The sequence below is a fragment of the Echinops telfairi genome, unplaced genomic scaffold, assembly GCF_000313985.2.
Source record: "Echinops telfairi isolate 266 unplaced genomic scaffold, ASM31398v2 ScPeMD7_1;HRSCAF=3_0, whole genome shotgun sequence".
Taxonomy (NCBI): Eukaryota; Metazoa; Chordata; class Mammalia; order Afrosoricida; family Tenrecidae; genus Echinops; species Echinops telfairi.
This window is the reverse complement of record NW_022103896.1, coordinates 57,696,030-57,720,563: the sequence shown is the minus strand read 5'-3', so window position 1 is coordinate 57,720,563 and position 24,534 is coordinate 57,696,030. Positions and strand designations below refer to the sequence as shown.

The window sequence follows — 24,534 nt, the reverse complement described above, 5'->3', positions numbered from 1 at the left end:
CCCACACCCACCTCCCCACCAATTTGGATCGCTTGTTGTTCCCTTGTCCCTGGGTTTGTTATCCCCTCTTCTTCCCTTCCCCCCTCCTCCCCCTCGAAGCAGAGTGTCATCTTTCACCGCTGGCTCTTCCAATTTCCTTAATCCTGTTCCCCCTTTCGGTGGATTCTAAAACGGTGATTTCTCCACTTTCTGTTGATTACCCTTCTTCCTTGTAGCTCTAGCGTGCATATTCTGTTGCGGCCATGTTGCAAACTGGCCCCACAAGATTACCTACGATCGAGAAAGTGGTCTTAGATTCCCAGAGAGAAATCAAACTTGCTGCCATGGGTCTATCCTAACTCCTAGGACAGATGAGCACCGTCTCGGTCAGGTTTTGAGGCTGCCAATCTTTACGGGAGCAGAAAGCTTCATCTTTCGCCCACTGAACTGCGGGTAGATTTGAAGTGTGACCTTGTGGTTAGTAATCCAACGGGTCACCCACTATGCCATCAAGGCTCCTTGGATTCCTGGTGTGTGTGTGTGTGTGTGTTTAAAGCTAAAATCACTTCTGCAACTATTAGCTCCCAATTCTAAAGAATACCTGCAGTGCCAAGGTGGCCTGGCATATGGAGGGAGGTTTGCTGCCTGAGGACCCTGCCAGGCCCAACCTTGGCTCCTGGTGTGATGTCCAGGTCATGGCTCCAGTCACCCATAATGGTGAGTTCCCTCTGTGGGGCTTTCAATATTCCCACCTGCCAACTGGCACCCCTCCAGAGAACTTACTAAGAATGTTAACCTCAAAATGCCAGAGGTGAGTTCAATGCCTTTCTTCCCCCAAGGAAGAAAAGATGGCCCATGCTGAGACAAAATGGGCCCATTCCACTCTCTCCTGTGGGGACTAAGGGCTCTTAGACTCACTACCAAGAGGCCACTATGGGCATTCTTCCATAGCAATCTTGGGCATCTGGGTAGACTCGTTTAGCTTCTGAAGTGGACTATTTTTTTTTGTTTGGATGGTTACAAAAATTTTTGTGTTTTATTGTTTTTGCTGAACAACAGGTTTAAAATTTCATTTTGAAAACAGGGCTTGAATTATATAATTTTGATGAATTTATTTAATTTAAAAAAAAGGATTGAGATCATTGCCCCCAACTAGTCATTCACTCCTCCACCCCCACCTCCAGCCAGTCACATGGGCATCACCCACATCCCACTGTGTGCCTGTTATTCAGATGGTGCCCACTCACCCCTCTCCCCACATGACTGCTCTGAAGATACAGAGTAGGCACCAATTGTCCCATGGAGCTGACTACTTTTAAAGAGTAATTCTTTCCCATGTTTACATTCTTAGTCAATCGTCATCTATAAGGTCATTCCAACTCCCATTGACCTGAAAGGACAGGGTAGAACTACACCTGTGGGTTTCTGAGGCTAAATCTTTAAGGGGGTAGAAAAAGGCTTATCTTTTTCCCAAAGAGTGGCTAGTAGTTTTGAACTGCTGACCTTGTCCTTAGCAGACCAACATATAACCCAATGAGCTAGGAGGGCCACTATGAGTTGGAATTGACAATTTTATGGAGCCACTCCTAGTCTATATGGGGGTCTGTTGTGCAAGCAGTCATGGCTGGGTAAACCAGATGGTATATTAAGCAAAACTGCTTTATGCCATTCGTTCAACAAAACAAAACAATACAGAATTATTCTAGTGAGTTCATCTCCATCCAAATTTTCAGATAGGCTTACTATGTAAAATTATATTCCATGATGTATTTATAGAAGGGCGGCAAAAAATCATGGAAAATTAAATAAAAAGATAAAGGAAATTTTCTACGAACTTTTTGAAGTGTCCTCGTATTAAGAGAGAAATATAAACTATTTTGAGGCCAATCATGTACTTTTAACTGCTTTTCTTAAGGAACAAGACCATTCAAATATTCATAAACCAGCTGTCTTCCAGGCAATCCCATCTCATGCGCCTCCATGTGCATTAGCCCGCACAGTGCTCCACAGCATTTGCAATGGCTCATCTTCAGAAGATCGCCAGCGTTTCCTCAAAGGGGCCTCCAATCTCCAACCTTTTGGTTAGCAGTCAAAGGCATTAACCGGTATTTTGTCAAACATACAGAAACAACCATCATAACCCTCCATATATGTGTTCAGTATTATTTCAAGCATTTTCTCAAGAACTCAGTACAATAGGAGGTCAGTACTATCATCATCGCAATGTTCTTTTATCAGTAGAATTCAGGCATGGAGAAATTAAGTCACTTGACTTGGGCCACCCACTGGGTAAGTGACAGAGCAGGGATTTCAGACCCAGGCACAGTCTGATAGTCTGGGTGCATGATCTGGTGTTGATCTTTCTATGTCTTTCTTTAAAAAAGTGTTATTGGTCTGTCTTAATTAACTCATAAATATTTAATGAGCACCTACTCTGTTCTGTTATACTAATCACTGCAGGGAATTCAAAGAACAGGAAAGGTTGCTACCCTCCGGAAGGTCACACTTTGGTTGTTTCTATGACTATAAATCAACAGCGGTGTTCCGTTATTCTCCTAAACCAAACCTTCTCCGCTTGACCCCATCATCCTCCCAGTGGGGCTAGGGTTTTGTTATAGAATCACATGCTCACGAGAGTGGGACAAGCGCTAAAACCCTCTGTCAAATACATTTATTTTACAGATTAAGAAAACTGAGGTATAGAGAAGTGTCTCGTTTGAAGTCACAGGATTAGCGATCAAAGTACAACCAACTAGAAAGGCAGATCTCCCATCTCCTAATCAGTGTCACAAAGATTTATGCAACTTAAGTGTATACCAATTTAACTATTATTTAACCCCTTCTGTCTAAAAGATTCCTGTATGTATGGATAGTGATGAGTTGTACGAGCCCCCAATAAAATGTTGTTTTTTTTAAATTCCATAGTAAATTTTTCCACAGACAATACTCTTTTCACACAGTGAATTAAAACCACTCACCATCGCCCCAATCCAAGTCTGAGCCTTGGTTTTCATAATGGTATTTGGTGGAATTAGAAAAAAGAACATTAGTTATCAGCTATCAAAGCAAACAAAATCCCTTAATAATATGGGCAGGATGGAAAATAAATATGCAGGAAGTTGCTTTAGATGCCATATCTAGTTACCTAATCAATATTTCAAACCAGTGAGAGAGATAAAGTCAAATGTTTAAACGGATAGAATAACAATAGCATCAAACACTATATCGGGGATTGCTTTATGCACAGCACATGTATGGTATCATTCTATGAGACAACTGGATGGAGTGAACATCATTATCTTTATTATTTTAAGATGAGAAAACTGAACCTCAGGGAGATTAAGTAATTTTCTAAAGTCTTAAAGCTAACAAACACAGGAAGCCATGCTATTTCCTATTCTTGTTGCCCACTCTCCTTTGAAAAGGGTGGCAAACTGGGTGTCGGTGATAACATTTGCACTGAAAATTCAAAAGTAGTATTAAAGGTGCACACTGTTCATGTGGGCCCTAATCTGTATTTCAACTCCATATTTGAATAATCATGTAGAAGTTACTATGTGAGAAATTGTGTGGAGTATCAAAATGAGTAAGCATACTTCTCACACTCAAGGATTTAAAGCCCAATGGGGAAAAAAAAAGATAAGACAGGCACACTAACAGCTATGAGCTGAGCCAGGTTGTACTTAATACTCTAAGAACAAAAACAAAGATTTCACTTACAGGTAGCCAGGAGGGGGTTAGCAAAAGCTTTAGGGCAGTATTTGAGTCAGATGTGTAAGATTTTTGAAATCTAAAGAGAGACTTTAGATCTAAATGGGAGGCAGGAACAGCATGAATAAGGACATATTCATGAGGCAAGTCATCTTTGATTGAAGCAAAGGTGGTTTGTAAAGAGATGGAAGAGGAGGTAAAACTGGACCCACTAACTAGGGGCTACAGTGTAATGAATTACTAGATAAGGAATACAGACTTTATTCAAAAGGCAGAAAGACTTTGTAGCAGAGAAATTACCTGGTCAAAGACAGACTTGGTTAAAGACTGACCTGACTGTTTGTAGGGTGGAACAAGAGTGCAAAGCCGGCTAGACAGCCCAAGGAAGAAGCATTACAAAACCGAACAGCGGGCTGGGGAAGGAGAGGAGAATGCACAAGAGCTATTAGAGGAACTTTTCTGTAGAGAATAAGTTGAGTCAGAGGAAAGAATGAAGAAGGAAGAGAAAAGATGGCCCCGTGTTTTGGCATCAACATTAATACGTTTAGTGCAAAAGGTGAAAGGTAGGAGAAACAAACTGTTTCTGATGAGACGAGAGAGCCACACAGGAATTTGCCTATTCATCCCATTGGGGAGCACTCACTGAACATCTATGAAGCGGACACCCTTCCTTGAAGGCTCAGAATATATTCTAATCACTATAAGGAGGAGCTTATTTTTTTATTGTCCTTTCATGTTTAAGAGATGCTAATAATGGATCGTGTTCAACTCTTACTCTATTAAGCACTGCACTTTCAAAGGTATCACCTGCCTCTACACTTCTATACATTTCACTGTTTGTAGCCCTCCTTGGGGATTTACATGTAATTTTCGTGATATGTATTGTTTCAGTCTCCCACTGCACCTCATCCCGAGTAGGAATTCAGGGATGCTTGCATCGTTAAACCAGGTGAGTGTTTTTTCTTTTCGCTTCTGCGGTAAGGATCCATAGTTTCCTAGCCTTGTAGACCAGGAGGATCAGTAGCATTTCACATGCAGAACACATGGCGACTGTGAAAGGGGCCGTGGACGCTTCGGCTGCCTTGGGCTGTGAAAAAGAGAGCTGAATAATGGCCAGGGCCAGGAAGCTATTTAGCATCCCACTTTCAATAGCAACAGTTTTACACACTGGCGGAGGCAGCAGGCAGATCTTGGCAAAGGAGTAGCCCAACGACAAACCCAAAGCTGGAATGGCGAGGCTCAACAGAAACACCTCCAGGTTAACTGTTTTCAAAAACTCCACTCCCATTCTGAACGTGACATAGAGGCCTATAGACATTAACATAAAACTCAGAGGTCTAATTAGTTTCTCTAGGAAGTTGGCTTTATCAGGGAGTCTGTGCTTGATGACTGCCCCAAGTGATATCGGCGTAATTATGAAAAGGAGCGTTGACACAATTTTGGAAACGGGGATCCGGAATATACCCGACAACCCTAACGTCCTACTGTATAGATAAGAATTGATGGGCATCATTATCAGGGCTAACACTGTGGACGTGCAAGTCATTAATATGGCCAAAGTGATATCTCCCCCCAGAAGCAGGGCAAAGAAATAGCCCCCACCCCCTCCGGGACATGTGCAGGTCATTACAAATCCAAAAGCCTGTGCCTCGGGCAATGCCAAGATGCGAGTCAAAAGGAATCCACAAAGCGGCATGAGAACAAACTGGGTAGCTGCCCCAAGAATCACTGGCAACGGGCTCTTGCACACTGACTGAAGCACCCGTAGTTCAATCTTGCAGCCGAACGCACACTTATTTAGCAGTATCATCGGCAGCGTAACAAGCATGAGGACACTCCTATCAACATGGCCCGATGCCTGGAAAGGACTGGCTTCTCCTTGTCTGAGTACCTCGACTTTGACATTCTTAATTTCTTCAAGGAGTCCTTGTTGCCTACCTTCAGAATCCCACAGTTGAATGGTCAGATTTGTCTGTCCGTCTTCGCCGGTCACCAGGTGTATGGTGAAGTCTGTCACGTCCAGCGGGGTCTTGGTCACAGTCACCATTCGCAGCACGTTCGGATCTTCTATGAGCACAACGAGGGAGCTGGAGTTTGGCCGTTTTTCTTTGTAATTTGACCTTACGATGATGCTTTCTTCTGTTTTCGTGAAAAATCGTCTTTCCGCGTTTGCAATGCTCAACAACCGGGTGGCTAGCCGCTCCGCATCTCCCCGAGTCACAGACAATAAAAGCAAGACAGTAAGAAGTTTTCCACTCATCTTGAGAACTTACATCCACCGCAGGGGCAAAACCCGTTTTCAAACCTGAGCGAGCATTCTGCACACAGGCATGCCAGAGCGAGGCGGGGGTTCCCAGAGGGGAACAGTTGTTTGTGCCGGAGCGAAGTTCAGGAGGAGGGACTGCTGTACTTTTTACACAAAGAGTGACACAACCTGTTTAACCTGTGGTTAGAAAAGTTTTGAAACCACGCCATTTAACAGGTTCAACTTTTCACAGCAGAAACCTAATCTCTTTCCTCCCAACGTCCTCCTGTCTGCCAGTGAGAAAACAGCCTATTTACCTGAACGTAAAACCTTGGTGTCATCATGCTTGAATTCACTAAGAAAAAATAGACACTAAATGTCGCCAGGACCCACAGATCTCAGACAGACCATCTGTTGAAGTAGGTGTTACTATTCCATGCATGCACGTTAGAATGAAATAAACATTTGTTGACTGTCTGCTTGCTAGCACGGAGCCAGGAGTTATGCCATAGGAGTCAAACTAGATGAGGTCTCTGGCCTCCTGGAGCCACGTCCAGCGGCTTGTCATTTAGAAAATCTCGGGGCCTATAAACCCTGGTAACAACCTTACAATCCTGAATCGTCCTCACACAATTCTAGAGTGCCATTGAAACTCATTTTAGTGTCTTTATTTCTTAAGCAGAAAAATAATTAGCTGGATATTTGCTGGGTAGCTGGAAAACCCAGGGAAAAGTAGGTAGTGGGAGCTAGTCTGGTGAAGGGGCCACTGTTGCTAAACACTTGGGTGCTTCCACCGCAGGGCAGGGGAAAGGCGCGGGAATGAATTCTAGTGGCCTATTCCTTCTGTGTAACAGCGGCTCCTGTTCACGGATTTGGGCAAGGGCATTCAATTGCTGGACTTAGTTTCTATGCCGTGCCTCAGCTTCAGGGATCAAGCTTTTTGTGTGTCAGTCCACCAACTAACCCAATGTTTTATTTCCCCCATAAAGGAAGGAGATTGAGAGGCTAGTGAGCAAACCAAAGCAAAATTACAACAGTTTGCTATTGAGTCCAAGGATCTAGTAATCCTTGAACCGATGATCATTTCCCTTCATATGTTTGTGATGGAATCTCTGGCATACCTAACTTTTGTATAAAGTATTCTAGATCATACAATATTTTCTTTTGGAAAACTGTCAAGGCCATGGTTATTGTTCCTCCTGAAACATTTCTTAAAATTGCATTGTTCCTGTGGGCTAATCTTTCACAGGCAGCTCTAAAGGTCACTTCCATTTACCACACTCAGAGAAACAGGTAAACCTGGTCAGTGTTGGGATTCGTTCATTGCTATCATGTTCATTTTGACTCAAAGTCCTCCTATAGAGTTTCTGAGGCTGTAAGTCTATGAATGCATAAGCAGCTGGTAAGTATATGTTGGAATCTTTACCCCTTATTCAAAAACAATGTGAAAAAGCCAGATTAGAAATAAAATAGACCAAATGAGCATTCTTGGTTTTTGTTCTAAATTAGCTAAGGCCACTATGTACCAACCATGGCAATTATACTAGGAAGGGTCCAAGAACAGAAATATACTGTATATACTCGAGTAAAAGCCGACCCGAGTATCAGCCGAGGCTCCTAATTTTACCACAAAAACTGCATTAAAAATGTGCTGAAAAACTTGGCTTATACACGAGTATATACGGTAGCTTCTATTCCTATTATATAAAAGCACTTTGTTGGGTATAGATGAAATACCTAGGTCGGGAGCACTGACTTTCCTTAGTAAAATGTAGTAACTTTGGGCATGTGCTTTGCTTTTGAAGAAAAGGGTTGCACTTAAGTTGGCCTAGCTCATTCTTCTCATTTGTACTTGCAAGGGCAGTGAATTATTTAATACGGTTCTTCTAGCCAGACTCTAACTCCCACCAAACTACCTTTTTCTGCCTGGGTCTGGTAAGACTGATAGGATTCACCTGTTGAGTAATTGCGCACAGGAGTCCCTGGAATGCTGTGCTGCTGTGTGTAAAATGAGCCCTCTGGTAGCAGGAGGAGGGATCTCATTAGCAGCCAGAGCGAGGAGTGGAGCATGTCCTCTGGACCCTGGTCCCTGTGCAGTGAGGCTCCTGGAGCCAGATGACAGCTATAACAACAGAGGAGCAGCACTACAGCATTAGAAGCCAGAGCATCAAACAGAGTGGTTGACTTCTCACAGCCCACAGAATAAGTGAAACAGAGCTTTTGTGCAGGAGGCTGGCTTGTAGAGTAGGGTGCCTCTGAGCACTTACTTGGGGAAGCTGGGTTTTCTGACCCACAAAAGCAGAGCTGAATGTCTTTGGGTTGAGGCTTACAGTGGAGTGGTATACCGCTGTGGGCATTTATTAGCAGACCTGAAAGAACTTTGTAACAAGTCCTGATAAACAACTTAATCCTGAGCATTTCTCACTGGCCCTACAACTTGTTAACTTCCTTAACAAACCCTTTAATCATGAGTTTTGTCTGCATTCTGTACAACCACTGCAATAGGTATGTTCTAATAAAGGTAGGGAAGTAAAATAGAGAACACTAATTAAGACAACACAGCATTATAGTCATACAAGCAAAAAGTGAGGCCCAATGGGTAAGGTGCTTTGTCAGATATATGCCCTGGAAGAGGTGATACCAGAAAGTCATTTCTCCTTCTGAGGTCTCTCCAAACTCTGAGAACGCTGAATCTTGAAGTTTCTATGAGATCAATTTATACATAGGGATAAAGGTAGATCATAAGTGTCTATGTCTTGGCCTTATGAGGCTAAACTTGGCCGTATGACTTGCTTAAAGTAACAGTGATACCTGTATCTTCTACAAGTCAATATGTCTACCATCTCCTTCCCCCTCTGCCAGAAAACGACAATGAAGCAGAAAACGACGGTCTCTTCAGCGGAGGTTTAGGAATGAAGATGACACAGAACAGAGCTAAACTCAACCCACAACTGACAATCCAATGACAAACACATCTCTGCAGTTTTTACTACAGCATGGCCTAAGAAAGGTGATTGCTTATAAGAATTTCATGACAACTGAGTATCAGTTTGTGATTAAACTTTAAAACATACAAACTCTGGCTAGGTTTAATAAAAAATTGATAATGTAAATTGAGTTGCAGTCGATTAATATGGCCCTTCTAGCTACATGTTCTTATGTGACATAATTCTGGACTCTACACCTGTGGCTATAACACAATTCGGGAGGGTCAAGCGCTGCTATTGTAATGGGCAGGAGTTAGGGCGGCTTTACGGCCTGACTGTAGAGGAGGGTGTGGACCAAGGCACATCCTTTGTTTCCTTGGGGGCATCTTTAGATGAATCCAGGTGTGACTTGAGACACCGTCCTGTGTTTCTGTGGGCACTCTCTTCAATAGAGAAAAGCACCTCTATCGAGGCTGTTCCTGGGGAGCTTGGGTAAGAGAGGGAACACTGGCTTTAACTTTCAGACATTTACGGCTCTGTCTCGGGACCCTGCATTGGCTCGGCACTACCCGGCCTTCTGATTCAGGACTTACCAGCACCTCACAGCCATGTGAGACCTGTTCTCAAAGTTCTGTGAGTTTCTTGGGGTGTTGCAGTGAATCAAAGAACCCAGGGATGTGAGGGAATATACTCAAGGGAGGAGTGGGGGCAAATTGGAGAAAAATCGCATCTTGGAAGAGTTGGACATGTGGGACATCTTTAATTTCCAACTATCTGGGATCAGTCTGGCATTAATTTCTTCTAAAAGATACTGTCACCATATAAATTATGACAAAATGGAAATATATTAAAAAGCAAATGAAAAAATAAGTAAACTACATGATATTTGTCACTTAAAAGTAGACTTAAATGCATGCATAGAATTGTCCTTGTGATTCCTTGAACTACTATTCCAAATAAGAGTCAATATTTTTTAAAAACTGTTCTTCATCATTAAGATATTCCAAAATAATATTGCCACCATTATATAATGGACACTCCTCCTTAGCAATCCATGTTTCCAAAACACTGTCCAGGGGTAAGGCTTCTCCGGAAGTAACATGACATAACCTTAATTTCTGTTAAACGAAAAAGAAGTCATATTATAACAAGCAAACATACTTCTATAGCGTTTCCTTTAGCGTTTAAGGTAAAAATTTATGACCAGTAGCTGCTTACCTTAGCTGTGGATTTGTTATTGTCATTTTTAAGGCTGGCTAAAGTAGCTGCAAAGTCTATGGCTTTCCCAATGCTCCATCGGAGGCAGAAAAACATTGGTTTACTCTTCTCCTTGCTACCCTTGGGCAAGAAAACCTGAAAGTAAATCCTTTCTGTCTGTAAAAAAAAAAAAAAAAAGCTAAGCTATGAATTACATGAGATGTGGAGGCTCGGTGGTACTGCTGGGTAAGTGTCAGTCTGCTAGCCACAAGTCTGAGGCTCCAATAGATGAGGCCATCAGCTCCTATAAAACTGTATGGCCTTGGAACCTTTACCCAGGGGCATAATGAATTGGAATCAACTCGATGTTGGGGATTTATTTTTTCTTGGTATATTACATACCTTTCTTTGCACACACTGATGAAGATCAAAGACAACAGCCTTCAGTGTGGATTACACCTCAACATAAAGAGAACAAAAGTTCCCCCACAGCGCGTTCAAAAAGCAGCATCATGAAGAACCGAGAAAAGGTGCAAGCTACCAGGGTCCAGCATCAATGCCTATGGAAGCAGCCATCAGAAAATCACATGGCACGTTGCAGTGGGACAATCTGCTGCAAAAAGTCACCTTACAATGTTAAAGAGAACAGTGTCACTTGAAGACTAGCGGGCCTGACCCAGACCAGGTTATCTTCTATCACTTCGCATGCCTGGGAGAGGCCCTGAATGAGGAAGACCGGAGAAGAATAGACGCACTTGAGTTGTGGTCTTAGTGGACAGCAGGGAAGGGGCTGGGACTGCTAGAAGAACAATCAAATCTGACTTGGAAAAAGTACTGCCGCAATGCTCCTTAGAAGTGATGGTGGCAAGACTTTGCCTCACATACATTGGTTCACGTTATCAAGAGAGAGGAGACCCTGGGAAGGGACATCCGCTTGGTGAAGTGAAGGGTCAGCAAAAAGGAAGACTCTGGATGGGATGGACGGACCCCATGACTGCCACAATGGGCTTAAACAAAACAACTCTGAGTGGGTTCAGGACCAGGCAGTGCTGCTTTCTGTTGAGCACTGAGTCACTATGCGCTGGAAACAACCCGACAGCACCTAGCAGCATAGACACTGTCTGCTAATGTGATTATTCATCAGATAATCTAAGAGGCTTCAACTCAAACACTACTATCAGGTCAATGCCCACTCACAGTGAGCCTGGAGGACAGAGCAGAACTGCCCTTGTGCGTTCCTGGGAGCGCAACTCTTTACTAGAGTAGAAAGCCTTCCCATGGAGTGGCTGGCAGTTTCAAACAGCTGACTCTGTGGTTAGCAGCACAATGCGTAACCACAACACCACCAGGTCACTGGTAAGAAAAAAAATTCGAGCTAACAAAAGAATTTTCTAGTGTAGTTGAAAGGGGTGAACATCTAGGAGTCAAGATTTTTCACCTAGTTCTCCTGCAACCACATATGGTATTAGTAAGTTACAGAACCTTCTTGTGACTCCGTTTTCTCCGCATAGGACTGCCTCATAGGCTTACATTAAATGTGTCAGAAGCATTCTTTGAACACAGCAAGTAGTATAGAAGCTTTTGTTATTATGTTTTGATAATCAAGAGTGGCAAAGGCACATGAATTGGATACTTCAGGGTAGGCCTTCTCAACTTCAACACTATTGACATTTTGAACCAAAAAGTGCTTGTGGTGAGAACTGATGTGCACACTGTACAATGTTTGCCACATCTCTGGTCTACACTCACTAGCCCCTAGTGATCCCATGCAGGGTTTCTAAGACTGTAACCCTTCACAGGGGCCACTAGCCTCATCTTTCTCCCATGGGGCATATGATGGTTTCAAACTGCTAACCTTGGGGTTAACAGCCCAACTTGTAACTCACTGAACCACTAGAGCTAGATTCATTTTTTGAATGAGCATCCCTGGTGGCGTAGTGGGCTATGCATTGGGCTGCTAACCTCCAGCTGCTCTGCAGAGAAAGGCGAGGCTTTCGACTCCCAGCAAGATGTGCAGCTTCGGAAAGCCGCATGGTTGCCATTCTTTGAACTCGACTCAATGACAGTGAGTTTTGTAAATTTATAATAGCTACGCCTGCTAAAAAGCTTTGACATTTTTAAAACATTAAAGGAAAATTCAAAAAGAAAAAAATTAAGGATATCACTGAAATATAAGTATAATCAATGCTCTCCAAACCAGTAGAACAATTTGGAATACACAATATTCGATGAATACAACAGATGACAGGAAAGAAAGGCAGAAGCAAAGAAAAGAGAAAAAAAAAAGACCAGCTAGGAGAAGACAGGAGCTAGAAGAAGGAAATTCAACTTATCAGCGACCTCAATAGCTATCAATGGATCCAGTTCAATGACAGCAGAGAGGCAATAACAAACAGGATCAGGAAAAACAAAAACAGAAAACAGTCCAGCTCTCTGTCATTGTGCGAGAGAAACTCTAGAGTCAAACAACAACACAGATCAGTTAAATATAGGGATGAAAAGAGCTAGAATAGTTGCCACAGTCACCAAATACAGCCGTGGAACTACATATCCATTTAAAATGGAATTTAAGGTAAAATTTATAAAGAAGATCGTACAATAAAGAACTTCTATGCATTTAATATTAGATCTGGAAAAACATTAGAATTACAACAAAAAGACAGAGAGAGAGAGAGAGAGAGAGAGAGAGAGAGAAAATGCCAGAGACAGAGAGGAAGCTTTTAATCCATCTCTGAGAAGCTGAACGATAAAGCAGACCCAAACAGAACTGCTCTGACATCATAACCAGCAACCTTGCAGGCAGACACTGCCTTCAAAGACCCTAGCACCAAAGGGATACATAACTTAATTTTCCCTTTTTCTTTTTCAAGTACGTGTCAAATGAATCTAAAAATTGATCAGGAACTGGGCCACAGATGAAGGCTAAAGAAGTTTCGAATTATTGAGACCACAAAGATTCCAACACCAATGTAAAACAAGTAGAACATTTAAAAAAAATAAAATTAATCCACAATGTAAGCTAGAGAGGAATCACACTGGAAACAACAAATATCTAGAAACGATCTATAAAGGATGCATTAGTAAATCAATAAAAATGGCAGCCCTGTTTTATTACACTTAAGAAAACTTACAGACAGTAAAAAGAAAAATAAACCAAAAACCCAAGAAATGAAAACTAGTCCCTATAGAATACTTACTCACTACAAGGTGAGAAATGTAACTGTATGGCAGAGATATCTAGCAGATACTACCTTAACTAAAGAAGAGAAATAGTCCTGATAAAAAGGGACCAAAGAGACATGAAATTTAAACACTTAGCATTTGGATGGGATCTATGATTGGGGGGGGGCGGGGGAGAACCCAAGGATAAAGTATATTATTGAAAAATGTGTCAGAGATAGACTATGAATTAACTAATATTAAAACTTGTGACTTAGGTAATTATACTGTTGTTATATAGGAAGATGTCATGCATAAAAGAGCATGATATAAAAATCTTTCAAATAGCAGGTGAACACACAGTTGTGTGCATAGAGAAAGAGGGACCACAAATGAAAACAGGGAAAAATAAAAATATTCGGTGCATTTGGATAAAAGACATAGAAGAAAGCTCTTTGAGGTCTTGTACTTTTCTTTAATGATATCAAAATAGAAAGTTACTTTAAAAAAGCCAGATTTAAAATACATGAGTTATTTCTTCAATGTAAGAAAGTGAAAAATGGAACACCAGAGAAAATCTAAACATAGCAGAAAAGAGAAATAATGTAAGAGCAGATATTAGTGGGGCAAAAAATAAAGGGGAGTGAGTTGACAAACCCAAAAGTTACGTTATTTGAAAGGACTGATATAAATAAATTAAGGCAGGTCACTAGCAAGATTAATAAAAAATCTTAAATATTATGAATGAAATGGGTTTTTGGAAGGTAAGAGTACGGTACTAGCTACCAATGCCACTAAATAATAATCAGCAGGTCAACTTCATGGTGAATTTCTTAAAAGTTAAATGAGACTTAAGTAGGGTTTAGCTAAGAACATATGAAAGATTCAGCAACAGAATATTTGTGTAATGTCATGTCTGCCATGGACAAGAAAAATTAATGTTATGGCAAAAGGTAATACATAGAGGGGGGAATGGTAAATCCTTAGAGGCCACACTGAACAATTAAGTTCTAAATGGAAAAGTGAACAGATGATCACCACAGATGTATTTTTTAATTACAATTTAATATCAATTCATGACATAAATTTATAATAAACTAAGAATGGAAAGAAATACTCTTACCCTGCTATCAAAACTAACAATGTTTAATGGTAAACATTAGAAACATTGCACTGCTATTACTCATCTTATTCTGTGGGTCTCAGCCAATACCCTAGGATCAAATAGTAATAACAACCGTAACAAGAAGGAGAGGCCTTGTGGCATAGTAGGTCACATGTCGGGCTGCTAACCAGTCAGTAGTTCGAAATCATCAACTGCTCCGCGGGATAATGATGAGGCTTTCTACTTTTGTAAAGATAGGAAGGGGAAAGGGCTTTGGGAGTAACACATGAAGACAGGAGGGGTGAGGGAGCACTAAAACAGACTTTGATCGCATAAATCATCTTAAAGGTGATTTAACTATGGGGGTGGCAGTGGGTAATGCTCTAAAATTGATGTGGGAGTGATTGCACAATTCTCTGTGATATGATTGAATTACTGAACTACTATATGAGCCGGAAATTTGCAATAGAACTGTTGGGGGGCGGGGGAGCTACAGACTGGAAAATATACAGGGGCAGTTGTACTTTGTCCTGTAAGGTCACTGTAAGTTGGAATGAACTCAATGGCTGTGAGTTTGGCTTATAACAAGGAGGTGGAAGAGAGGAAGAATACTTGGGTAGAGGGGAGAAGACAAAACTCATTTTCAAAAGATATAACTGACTACAAAATAATCCCAGAATATCTAAAACTATAAAACCTACTAAGAAAATAATTTGCGACACAGAAAGTTAACATGCAGTTACTAATTCAGAAAATATCTTAAGAGAAAAACTGTATCATTTATTATAACAGCAAAAGCTTAAAAACATAAGACTAAGAACATTCTACAGTGTTCATGAAACACAAATATAAAACTGTGATAATAATATGATGAAATATTATTTAAAGATATCAAAAATGTCGTAAGAATGAGAATAGACCATAAAAAGGTCAAAAAGAACCAATATTCTAAAGACTTTTTTTCTCATCTAAAATCAAGTACATTCCTATCAAATTTACAAGGTCACAGAACAGGACACAGTGACTCCAAAATTTTTTAACAGATAAAATTGCCAAGAATAGACAGGATAGGCAAAGGATAGGGTAATAAGACTTCCCTGCTTATTATAGGTTATGACAATTATGAAAGTTTAATACAGAGACAGACACACAGAACAAAGGAATTAAAGTCCCTAAGTGTGCCCTCACATGCACAAAAACTTGTGTGTGACAGAGATGGCGTTGCAGGTTACAAATCAACAGAAGTTGGATAAAGGCTTGAATATCTCACGTTGTAACAGGGTCACCCATACAGAAAAGGAAAAAAGTATATCCCTAAAGCTGGACATCCTCAGCAACAAAGTTCCAGAAGAAAACCATACAGCCAATAAGCAATGCACAGTAGCTTACTCTCAACTAGCAACAGAAAAATTCAACTTTGAACTGCATTGATTGATAGCATACCTATTTCATACTTATTAGACTAGTTAACAATGAAATGCTGGCAAAAAATACAGAAACTCCCAGACAGACACTGCAAGAGGAAGATATATCAGTATGGCCACTGACAAAAGGAAGTTGACAGACTATAGTTATGTCAAAAATACACAAACCCCATCTCAACTTTTCCATTTCTAGGTATACAATAGCCCCTAAACCACCATTTTCCATTTTGATGGTCTCAATTGATCTGAAATTATAAAATCAATGTAATGGGATCTGACACTTGAAAAAATGAAATTAATAAAACAATCAGACTAAGTAACTCTACAGTAGGCTAGATGATATTTCATGACACTGTGCTAAGTTAGATGGCATTGTTGGGTTAAGGGTTGGACTACTAACCACAGGAGAGAAAGGATGGAAAGAAACACTGTTAACCTGCTGAAGGCCACTATCAAAACTAACAATGTTTAATGGTAAAACTTTAGAAGCATTGAATTAAAAAGTTCAAATCCACCAGCTGTTCCACAGAGGAAAGATGAGGCTCTCTTCCCATGAAGACTGATGGCCCCTGACTGATGACCCACATTGGGTCACTCTGAGTTGGAACGGACTTAGTGGCACTGGTTTGGGTCTTTGGTTGGTGCTAAGTTATGTATGTATGTATATGTGTACACATGTATGTGGTGCTAAGTTGTGTATATATGTGTATGTGCACACATATACTAGGTTGTTATATAAAATTAAATGATTAAGGGTAGGGTTTTATAGGGACAGCCATAGAGAAATTCTCCCACACGTACACAAAGACAACCATTCATAATAGTAAAAAATAATTGGAGAAAAACAAATCTAAATGTTGTGGTATATTCATCCTACAAAATAATATGTGTCCACTAAAAACAAATACTCTAGAATAAATATTATCTGCACAGATAAATGTTAAAAGCATGATAGTAAGGGGGTGGAGCAAGTTGAAGAACATGTTTGGTACATTACTATCCCTATAAAGTTCAAAAACTCACAAAACTATATATCCTTTATGCAGAATTATACCATGCAATATTAGAAATGATAATATACCAGGTTGAGAAGACTGTTGAAAAATGGGGTTTCAACTATGTATTTTTAAATTTGTTTTCCCCCCCATTTCCTAAGACCAACCTGTGGCAATGATTTATCGCCATGAGCATGCAGCTTTAACTTCATCAGTGCAACCTTTGCAGCTGTTTCACTATTTTTGGCACCTTTTCGCCGTTTGCTCACTGTCTCTCCTGCCTTGGAATCTAAGAGAGAAGCACAAACATGTAATACATAAGGATTCTATCATAAATCACTTATTAATTACAGCCCTGAGTCTTCCACCAATTACAGGCAACTGAGATACAGATATCACATTCATTTACAGGCATTGAATTTATAGGCACAATGAAAAATCACCATCCAGGATGATCTCAGCTATCCTCACTCATGTCACAAAACTCAACTGCTATGTTTCCTTCCATCTTAAGCCTATTTAATGCAAAGCAACCACTAACACATCTACAGAGAACTTTAAGATTTGGTTATGGAAGAGATTCATAAGAGTTCTAACCCTAATGCCGAATATAATTCTGTTGAACTAACATTGGCAAACGACTGAAATATGTCACGTATTCTTCGCTGACACCTCATATCCGCAGCACCATTCATAAGAAAGCTGATGAGGACTCTTATTTCAGTCTTTAGAGAAAGCAAAGCACTACTAAACTTCAAGAATAGCATTCCTACTGTGATGCTTAATCAGATGATCTAAGTGGCCCAGCAAAAGAGAATACCTGGCAGGGTACATGTACACAGCTAGTAATTTTTTATGGTCAGATAGGCCTGGTGAGAAATACTGTCACAGATCAAAATCCATGGTAAGTCCTCAGCATCAAGGTTCTTAACAAAAGTTTCTAGAACCGCTAAGTAGACATAAAAAACAGGCTCTGAAACTAACACAGTATATGGCAATAAGAAAATAACAAGGCTAGTTTATTCTAGATACTTGCCAATGATATTTTGAACAAGTTTCTGAGTAGCAGCCATCCGAGGCTTAGAGATTTCCAGTTTTTCACATTCATGATCTGACTGATGGCGGTGTCTATGAATAATACAAGAGTAACAGTAGCGCACGTGTTTGCATACAATTCAATTAGATACACGGGGCTTAAATGGTGTAAGTGATCACCTCAGGCAAAAATTCTTCTCACAATATGGACATCTGACTGGTACAAGCTCTTTTTCAGTACAGTCCTTGAAGGAGCATGGGTAAGATGTATGCATATCTGTCTTCAGTCTCTCATGGATTATATTTACCTACAAACACAAGAAGGAGAAAATGGCATTACCTTCCACATTCATAACAAATCAATAAATCTATTTTGGTAGGTAGCATTCATGTAAACCCAGCTTAATGAGGCAAATAACATTCTCATGTAATAGATTATATGAACACACTTTAAAAAGATCATGGAAATTTTCATTATATTTGAATTCCATTTTTCCATAAACTTTTTCACCAAAAAACAAATTCTTTATGGGGGTAGAAAGCCCTATCTTTTGCTAGTTTCAAACTGCTGACCTTGCTGTTCATAGCCCAATGCATAACCACTACACCACCAGGACTCTGTGCCCTTAAGGCAATGGTACTGTACAACCTGTTGCTGTCTAGAGCATTCCAGGTCATAGGGATCCACCCTGTAGGGCAAGCTGACCTGCTCCAGGAGGTTTCCGCAGAAGCAGACCGACGTATGTTTCCCAAGGAGGGCCTGCTGGGTTCAAACCACTGATCTTTTGGTTAGAGGCTGAGCACCTAACCACTGCACCCGCAGAGCTCCTCTGACAGGTGAGCAAGTGTGCCTGATTCTAGATGTCCTGTGCTGATGCTGGCGGTCTGCTAAGCTTCCACCACTCACTGTATCCTCTATCAATAACAGAGTGGACAATTTGGTTTCTAGCTTGCAGGCCCCTTTGTTAATTTGTTCAGAATTAGGGGGAGAATTTTTAGATAAATTTTTTTTTCAGTAGAGATTTAATCCTAAAGCCGAGGAAGCAAGAGAAATGGATTACCACAGAAACCTTTTCACAGATAGTCGTGAAAATGCACACAACAGTGAAGGAAATCCAGAAGTATGTAACGAGGATGCTAATGCATTATCCATTTGTATACACATATATTGAAGCTGTAAATGGGGCCATAGGGTAGGACACTCAGATGAAAAGAATTATAAAGGTAGAAAAATTATAAATACCAAGTAGACCATTTTTTCTTTAAAACAAACAAAATACTACAAATAAAATTAAAGCCTCATAAAAACTCATAAATTAGCTTAACACAGGAAATTTTAATCTGGAAAAGCATACATGAATAAAAGTACATTTTAGGTAAGAGAAATAGTAACTTACGTACTTCGGAACAGCCATGTGACTCTCGGCTTCTGTGTTCAAGGCTTAAATAAATTTTTTTTAAAAGCATTTGTTAAAATATAATCAAGTAATGTACTTAAACAAAGGTGGCTATAGTAATAATACATAGTTGAATATCCCCAGAGTTTAAAACAGTATCGTTCAACTTTGATACAAGTGATACTTTGATACTACTCTAAATTTCTGTTCCACTGAGCACTTTAAGGTACTTAAAACCTTCAAAGCCTTGTGATTCATTTATTGCTCAAAAATCATCAATAATGAAATATCAAAGGAATTCTCTAGTCTTTGATGATTTATAAGGATACATTACTTTTATTTATTTGAAAATCTAAATTAGTCTTTGAAAATAATTAGTTTTTTCAGGGGTCTATTCAGTAAATTAAATGCTTACTGAAATATGACAATCTAAAACATAAAAATTTAATTACAATGAAAATCCATTTTAAAAATCCTTGTTAGAGCCCAAAGTTTGCTTTGTATGTGATGTGTGCAAACGGCATGTGACAGCCCATGGAGAGAATTCACATACTAGATATTGCTCATTGGATTATTAAAATAAAAGTGAACAAGCATGATCATTTAAAAAAAATCATTTTCTTCATATAGTGTATATTAATCTTTATAACCAAAGGATTCAAATATTACTTCCATATAAAATTCACACATACAAACCCATTTCTAGTTGTTTTAGATTAGCCACAAAAATGCCTGAGTAATCGGAGTCTAGGACAAGTCTATATTTCTTTTTCCCACATGGTTACTGAACTGAAAATTAGATATCAACAGATATCTAATTTTAAATCATTCTACTTTTCTGACAAAAGCCCTGTTACAAACATTAAAATTAATCTAAAATGTTGCATAAAATCTTAACTTACCAAAATATTCCTGAGCAACCATCACACACAAATGGAAGAAAATCTGAAAGGAGGGAAAATATCAAATGTACTGTCGGCATATGATTTTGATTTTTTAAGAAACAGAATCTTAAATTATGAGGACTTCTTGAGAAGACTTTCAGCAGCCCTGTTCCACCCTATCATAAGCGACCATCGAGGTGGAAGCAACTTGATGGCAGAATTTCACTTTTTGATCAATATTCTAGTATATCAAGTAGTGGTTGAATAGTCATCATGACATCAAATTATCTGCATTAGAACTACTAGGAAGTAAGAGACATTGATCGCGTTGGGCAGCAATCAGCAAGATTGGCAGTGGGGCACCCCCAGCCGCTCAGCGGAGGAAGACAGGGCCTTCACCTCCAGTAGTTAGTTTCCGACACTCACAGGGGAGTTTCTCCCCTATCAGCAGTGCTGCCCTAATTGGCGAGTTTTAAGTGTTATTGGTGGCAGGTACGCTAAAAGTTCTGAAGACTTGTTTTTTCTTTTTTTAGGGGGGGAGGGGGTGGTAGAGAAGCTGTGTGTTTCATTTTGTTTCAACCCATTTCCCAGATTTTCTAGGTATTGTTTTTGAGGACTATTACTGCAAAAGTACTGCATTTGCAAAGAAAAGTCTGCATTTCAGTTCTGACTCCACTGCTTACTAGCCTAACAATGCTAATCAAGTTACCTACTAGTAAATCTTTGGTCCAGTCTCCAAACTCATTGCCATCGAGTGGATTCTGACTCATAGCAACCCATCGGACAGAGTGGAGCTGCCCCTCTGGGGTTTCGAGACCTTACATCTTTACAGGAGCAGAAAATCCTATCTTTCTCCCTAGGATACATTACACACTAGCTAATCTTTGGATACATTATGGATATACATCTATATTTCCACGCATATACACAAACTTACTTATATGTGTATATATGCTGTTGTTAGGTGCCATCCAGTCTGTTCTGACTTAAAATGACCCTATATACAGAAGGAAACACCCTCTGGTCCTGCGCCATCCTCACAATTGTTCCTAAGTCTGAGCCCACTGTGTAGCATATTATGGATGTGTGTGTGAGTATATCTATATCTCCATATTAGTCAGGGGAGCACAATTGTTCGTAAGTCTGAGCCATTGTGCAGCATATTATGGATATGTGTGTGTATATATATATTAGTCAGGGTAGCACTACCCTGGTGGGTTCCCCAGCCTGTTAACTCTTTACAGAAGGAGAAAGCCTCATCTTTCTCATGTGGAGCAACTGGTGATTTCGAACTGACCTTTCTGCTAGCAGTCCAGCATGTAACCCACTATACTACCAAGGCAACTGTCATAAATGTGTAAGTATGTATACAATCAGAATTTTATATAATATACACATATAGAAATATCTGTACATGTTTGTGTGACGTATACAAGATATATCTAGATCTATGCTTCATGCCACATCTATTTCATAGGGCAATTATCAAAACTAAGTGAGACATGTGAAACATCAGAATAGTAATAACTATAGTTAATTAAAATAAATTGACTTTTAATGGTACAATACATTGTTTTATGCATAGTCATGTGCTACCTAACTTCCAAGCAAAGCCTGCCCACATTGATGTCGATGGTCCTATAGGGTTATAACAGTTCAGAACTCACAACTGGAGAATAGGATGTCTTGAAGGCAATGACTTTGTCCATGCAACATTTATATCTCATGTCTCTTGTATAAATAGTGATTGCACTGCCAGGCGTATAAGGCAGAGCACATATACCAGCTATAATACATGCCTTGACAGTCTTAATAAATGCCTTTACTGGTTTATATGTGTACCACTGTAACTTGTATCTAGACTCAGAAACTGCAGCATCCACTCTCACGTATCATGCATATCTTAAATGTGTTATTATCACTCTGTATAATTTTTTAAGAGAATATTACCATGAAGTGTATCCTAGCTTTCCAACACAGCAAAACCAGTGCTAGTGAAAGCAGTTGCAAGAGGCAAAGAAAAAGTATTGAGTTGGACGTGAAACAACAAAAAAGGTAAACATGAAGGCAATCAGTGAAATGCTTGCAATTTAGGCACACTGCACTTGACCATGATCTCAGGAAACAAGAGAACATTCTCCTTGCTGCTAAAGGTTCGACTCCATCGAAAGCTACAAAACTAATGAAAATGTAAGAAGGATCTGTATTTGATATGAAAAATTTGTGAATGGTATGGATTGAGGACCAAACACAAATGCAAATCCTTCTCAGCACGCTGACAATCACTGCTAAGGCACAAAGCCTATTCAAGCTGCCTAAAGAAAAAGCAGGACTACACCAGACTACCATATGATGTCCGAACAACTTCCGAATCACGTCATGTCCTATTTCACAAAACATACCACGGACATTAAGTGACACATGACTAAACTTAAATTGGGGGGAAAATATCATGGTGACTGGATACAGATATTTTCAGGGAAATTCTAGAAATTCAATAAATGAGCTGATTCATACTTAAAAATTTATTCCTGGATTTTTTTCTTCGCTCACTTTGGAGGGCTACCCCAACAATTAAGTAAAGCAGTAGGTTCTGGCAATGACATTAAAGTATCCATCTCAGATGTGGAAACTTGATATTGTCACATGATATAATCGATCATTTTATCTTTTAAATTTTTATTTAATATTTTTATTGACATCTTACTCATTCCAATATATCCCTGCCCTTCCCATACAGTTCTGTTGTTCAATCCCATCAGATGGGGTTATACAATTATCAGTGCTATCACTCCCCAATTCTCCTTTTATCCTCTTACTTCCCTGTACCTTCAGGGAACCATTGCTCCTGTCACTATCTCTGAGGGGTCATCTTGACTACCAGGTACCAGTGATCTTAACTATACAAATATATGCAAATCTAACATGATTAATGAGGTATATCACATAAAGACCTTAATAGTAAGGGTAGGAAATCTTAAAAGAACTAGAGGATAGTTCAATGCCAAACTGGCCCCTGGATTTATCCTCCTTTCTGTGTGGCCCTTCTGAGAGGGACTGCCCAATTGTCTTGCTGGTGGAGTTTGGGTCTCCCCTACATTCATTGTACAATCGATCATTTTCAATGTAACCAAAAAATATCAAATCCACTGACATTAAACCCATTCCAATATATAGCCACGCTATATAAAATGTCCAATAAAGGGAGAGTTCAGTGCAGTGGGTTAGGCGTTGGGCTGCTAACCTCAAACCCGCCAGTCACTCCCTGGAAGAAAAATGAGACTGTCTACTCCCATAAAGATTTTCCATCTTGGAAACACAGTATTTAGTTACTTTGGGTTGGAATCATCCACTGGATGGTACACAACACGCTTAATATCAAGAGCAGACCAGTTCTACAATCACTACAGGTATCATCAATCAATTAATGATAAACCTGAGTCATCAACACACTGATTCCAACACCTATATCACTAACTTCAGTCCCTGACTGAAGCTGCAACGGGAGATGAAACCTATTTGTTGCCTACGTCATATAGGCCAGATGTGATGGTGCAGATGTGGAGTAAAACCAAGTATGTAAGACTGAGCATTTGGGTGTGACTACAATGCTAGCACCAGAGACCTGCAGGAACTTGCTTGTTTCAGGTGTAGGGCAGGGCAAAGCTTGTGTCATGCTACCCCTGACATCTGATTGGGTAGTCTGTATCACATTATCTCCTACAGTGGAGAAAAAAACAAAGCCAAATCGCTGTTATCCAGTCCATCGCGACCTTAAAGGGCAAGGTAAAACCACCCCCTGTGCGTTTCTGAGACCAACACTTGAAGGGAGTAGAAAATTCCCGTGGAGAAAGACCCATACATTACTTATGCTCCCTAATGCGAGTCGGAATCGACTCGATGGCAGGGGGAGTTCATGATCAACTTACTGGTCTGACAGCTCTTCTATGAAAGAAAACCAAACCAGTTCATACCATTTCCCCAGCACCTAACACAGGAGCTCGGTAAATGCCCGTTGACTCAATGACAATTAGCATCAGTGTCAGGGCTGGGAGAGCATCCCGATCCCCTAAAGGGATAGTTTGTAGACTGGACGAAAACACATGGCGGGAAAGTACTTTCCCGGGATCACCGCGGGAGATCAGCGTGGAAGTCAAATCCCCCGCCCTCCGAACCTCAGCAGCCCCAGACCGGGGGCCGTCGGCGGAGTTCTGGGCAGGGCGCACTAGACTGTCCACGCGGACGCCGCAAGGAGACGGAAGTCTTCCTCCGGAAACCCAGAGCCCCGCCCCACTCACTGGGACCCAGGGGCCGTCCTGCGCCCGCCCCGCCCACCGGAGCCGGTCGGGGCCCCTCAGCCGCCGCCAGCTCCGAGGAAGACTCCGGTCTCCCGCGGCCCGGGCCGAGGACCCCGCGAGCACCTCGTTGCCGGCAATGCTCCACTTGGCAGTGCTGCCCGACGTCCAACTCCGCCAT

General features: G+C 40.5%; 2 protein-coding genes across 2 annotated transcripts; both read right to left on the bottom strand.

Annotated features, from left to right (window-relative positions):
* Window positions 1–1,548: 1,548 nt before the first annotated feature.
* SLC10A5 (solute carrier family 10 member 5) lies at window positions 1,549–8,278 on the bottom strand. Its single transcript, XM_045286011.1, has one exon. The coding sequence runs from the start codon at window positions 5,948–5,950 to the stop codon at window positions 4,631–4,633; it is 1,320 nt and encodes a 439-aa protein (XP_045141946.1). The 5' UTR covers window positions 5,951–8,278; the 3' UTR covers window positions 1,549–4,630.
* A 1,327-nt stretch (window positions 8,279–9,605) lies between these two features.
* Window positions 9,606–24,534, bottom strand: ZFAND1 (zinc finger AN1-type containing 1). The gene is made up of 8 exons (XM_004697491.2): window positions 24,480–24,534; window positions 20,077–20,119; window positions 19,179–19,218; window positions 17,958–18,085; window positions 17,779–17,870; window positions 16,910–17,031; window positions 10,081–10,236; window positions 9,606–9,980 (listed from the first exon to the last, which is right to left on the bottom strand). The coding sequence occupies exons 1-8, from the start codon at window positions 24,532–24,534 to the stop codon at window positions 9,810–9,812; spliced, it is 807 nt and encodes a 268-aa protein (XP_004697548.1). The 3' UTR covers window positions 9,606–9,809.

What these genes read in the sequence shown, in the direction of transcription:
- ZFAND1 (XM_004697491.2), bottom strand. Translation starts at nt 24,534, where the DNA reads ATGGCGGAGTTGGACGTCGGGCAGCACTGCCAAGTGGAGCATTGCCGG. An exon ending in GGAGCATTGCCGGCAACGAG is followed by an intron (nt 20,120 to 24,479) that starts GTGCTCGCGGGG and finishes CCCTCCTTTCAG; the next exon opens with ATTTTCTTCCATTTGTGTGT. An exon ending in AGTCACATGGCTGTTCCGAA is followed by an intron (nt 18,086 to 19,178) that starts GTACGTAAGTTA and finishes TTGTGTTTGTAG; the next exon opens with GTAAATATAATCCATGAGAG.
- SLC10A5 (XM_045286011.1), bottom strand. Translation starts at nt 5,950, where the DNA reads ATGAGTGGAAAACTTCTTACTGTCTTGCTTTTATTGTCTGTGACTCGG.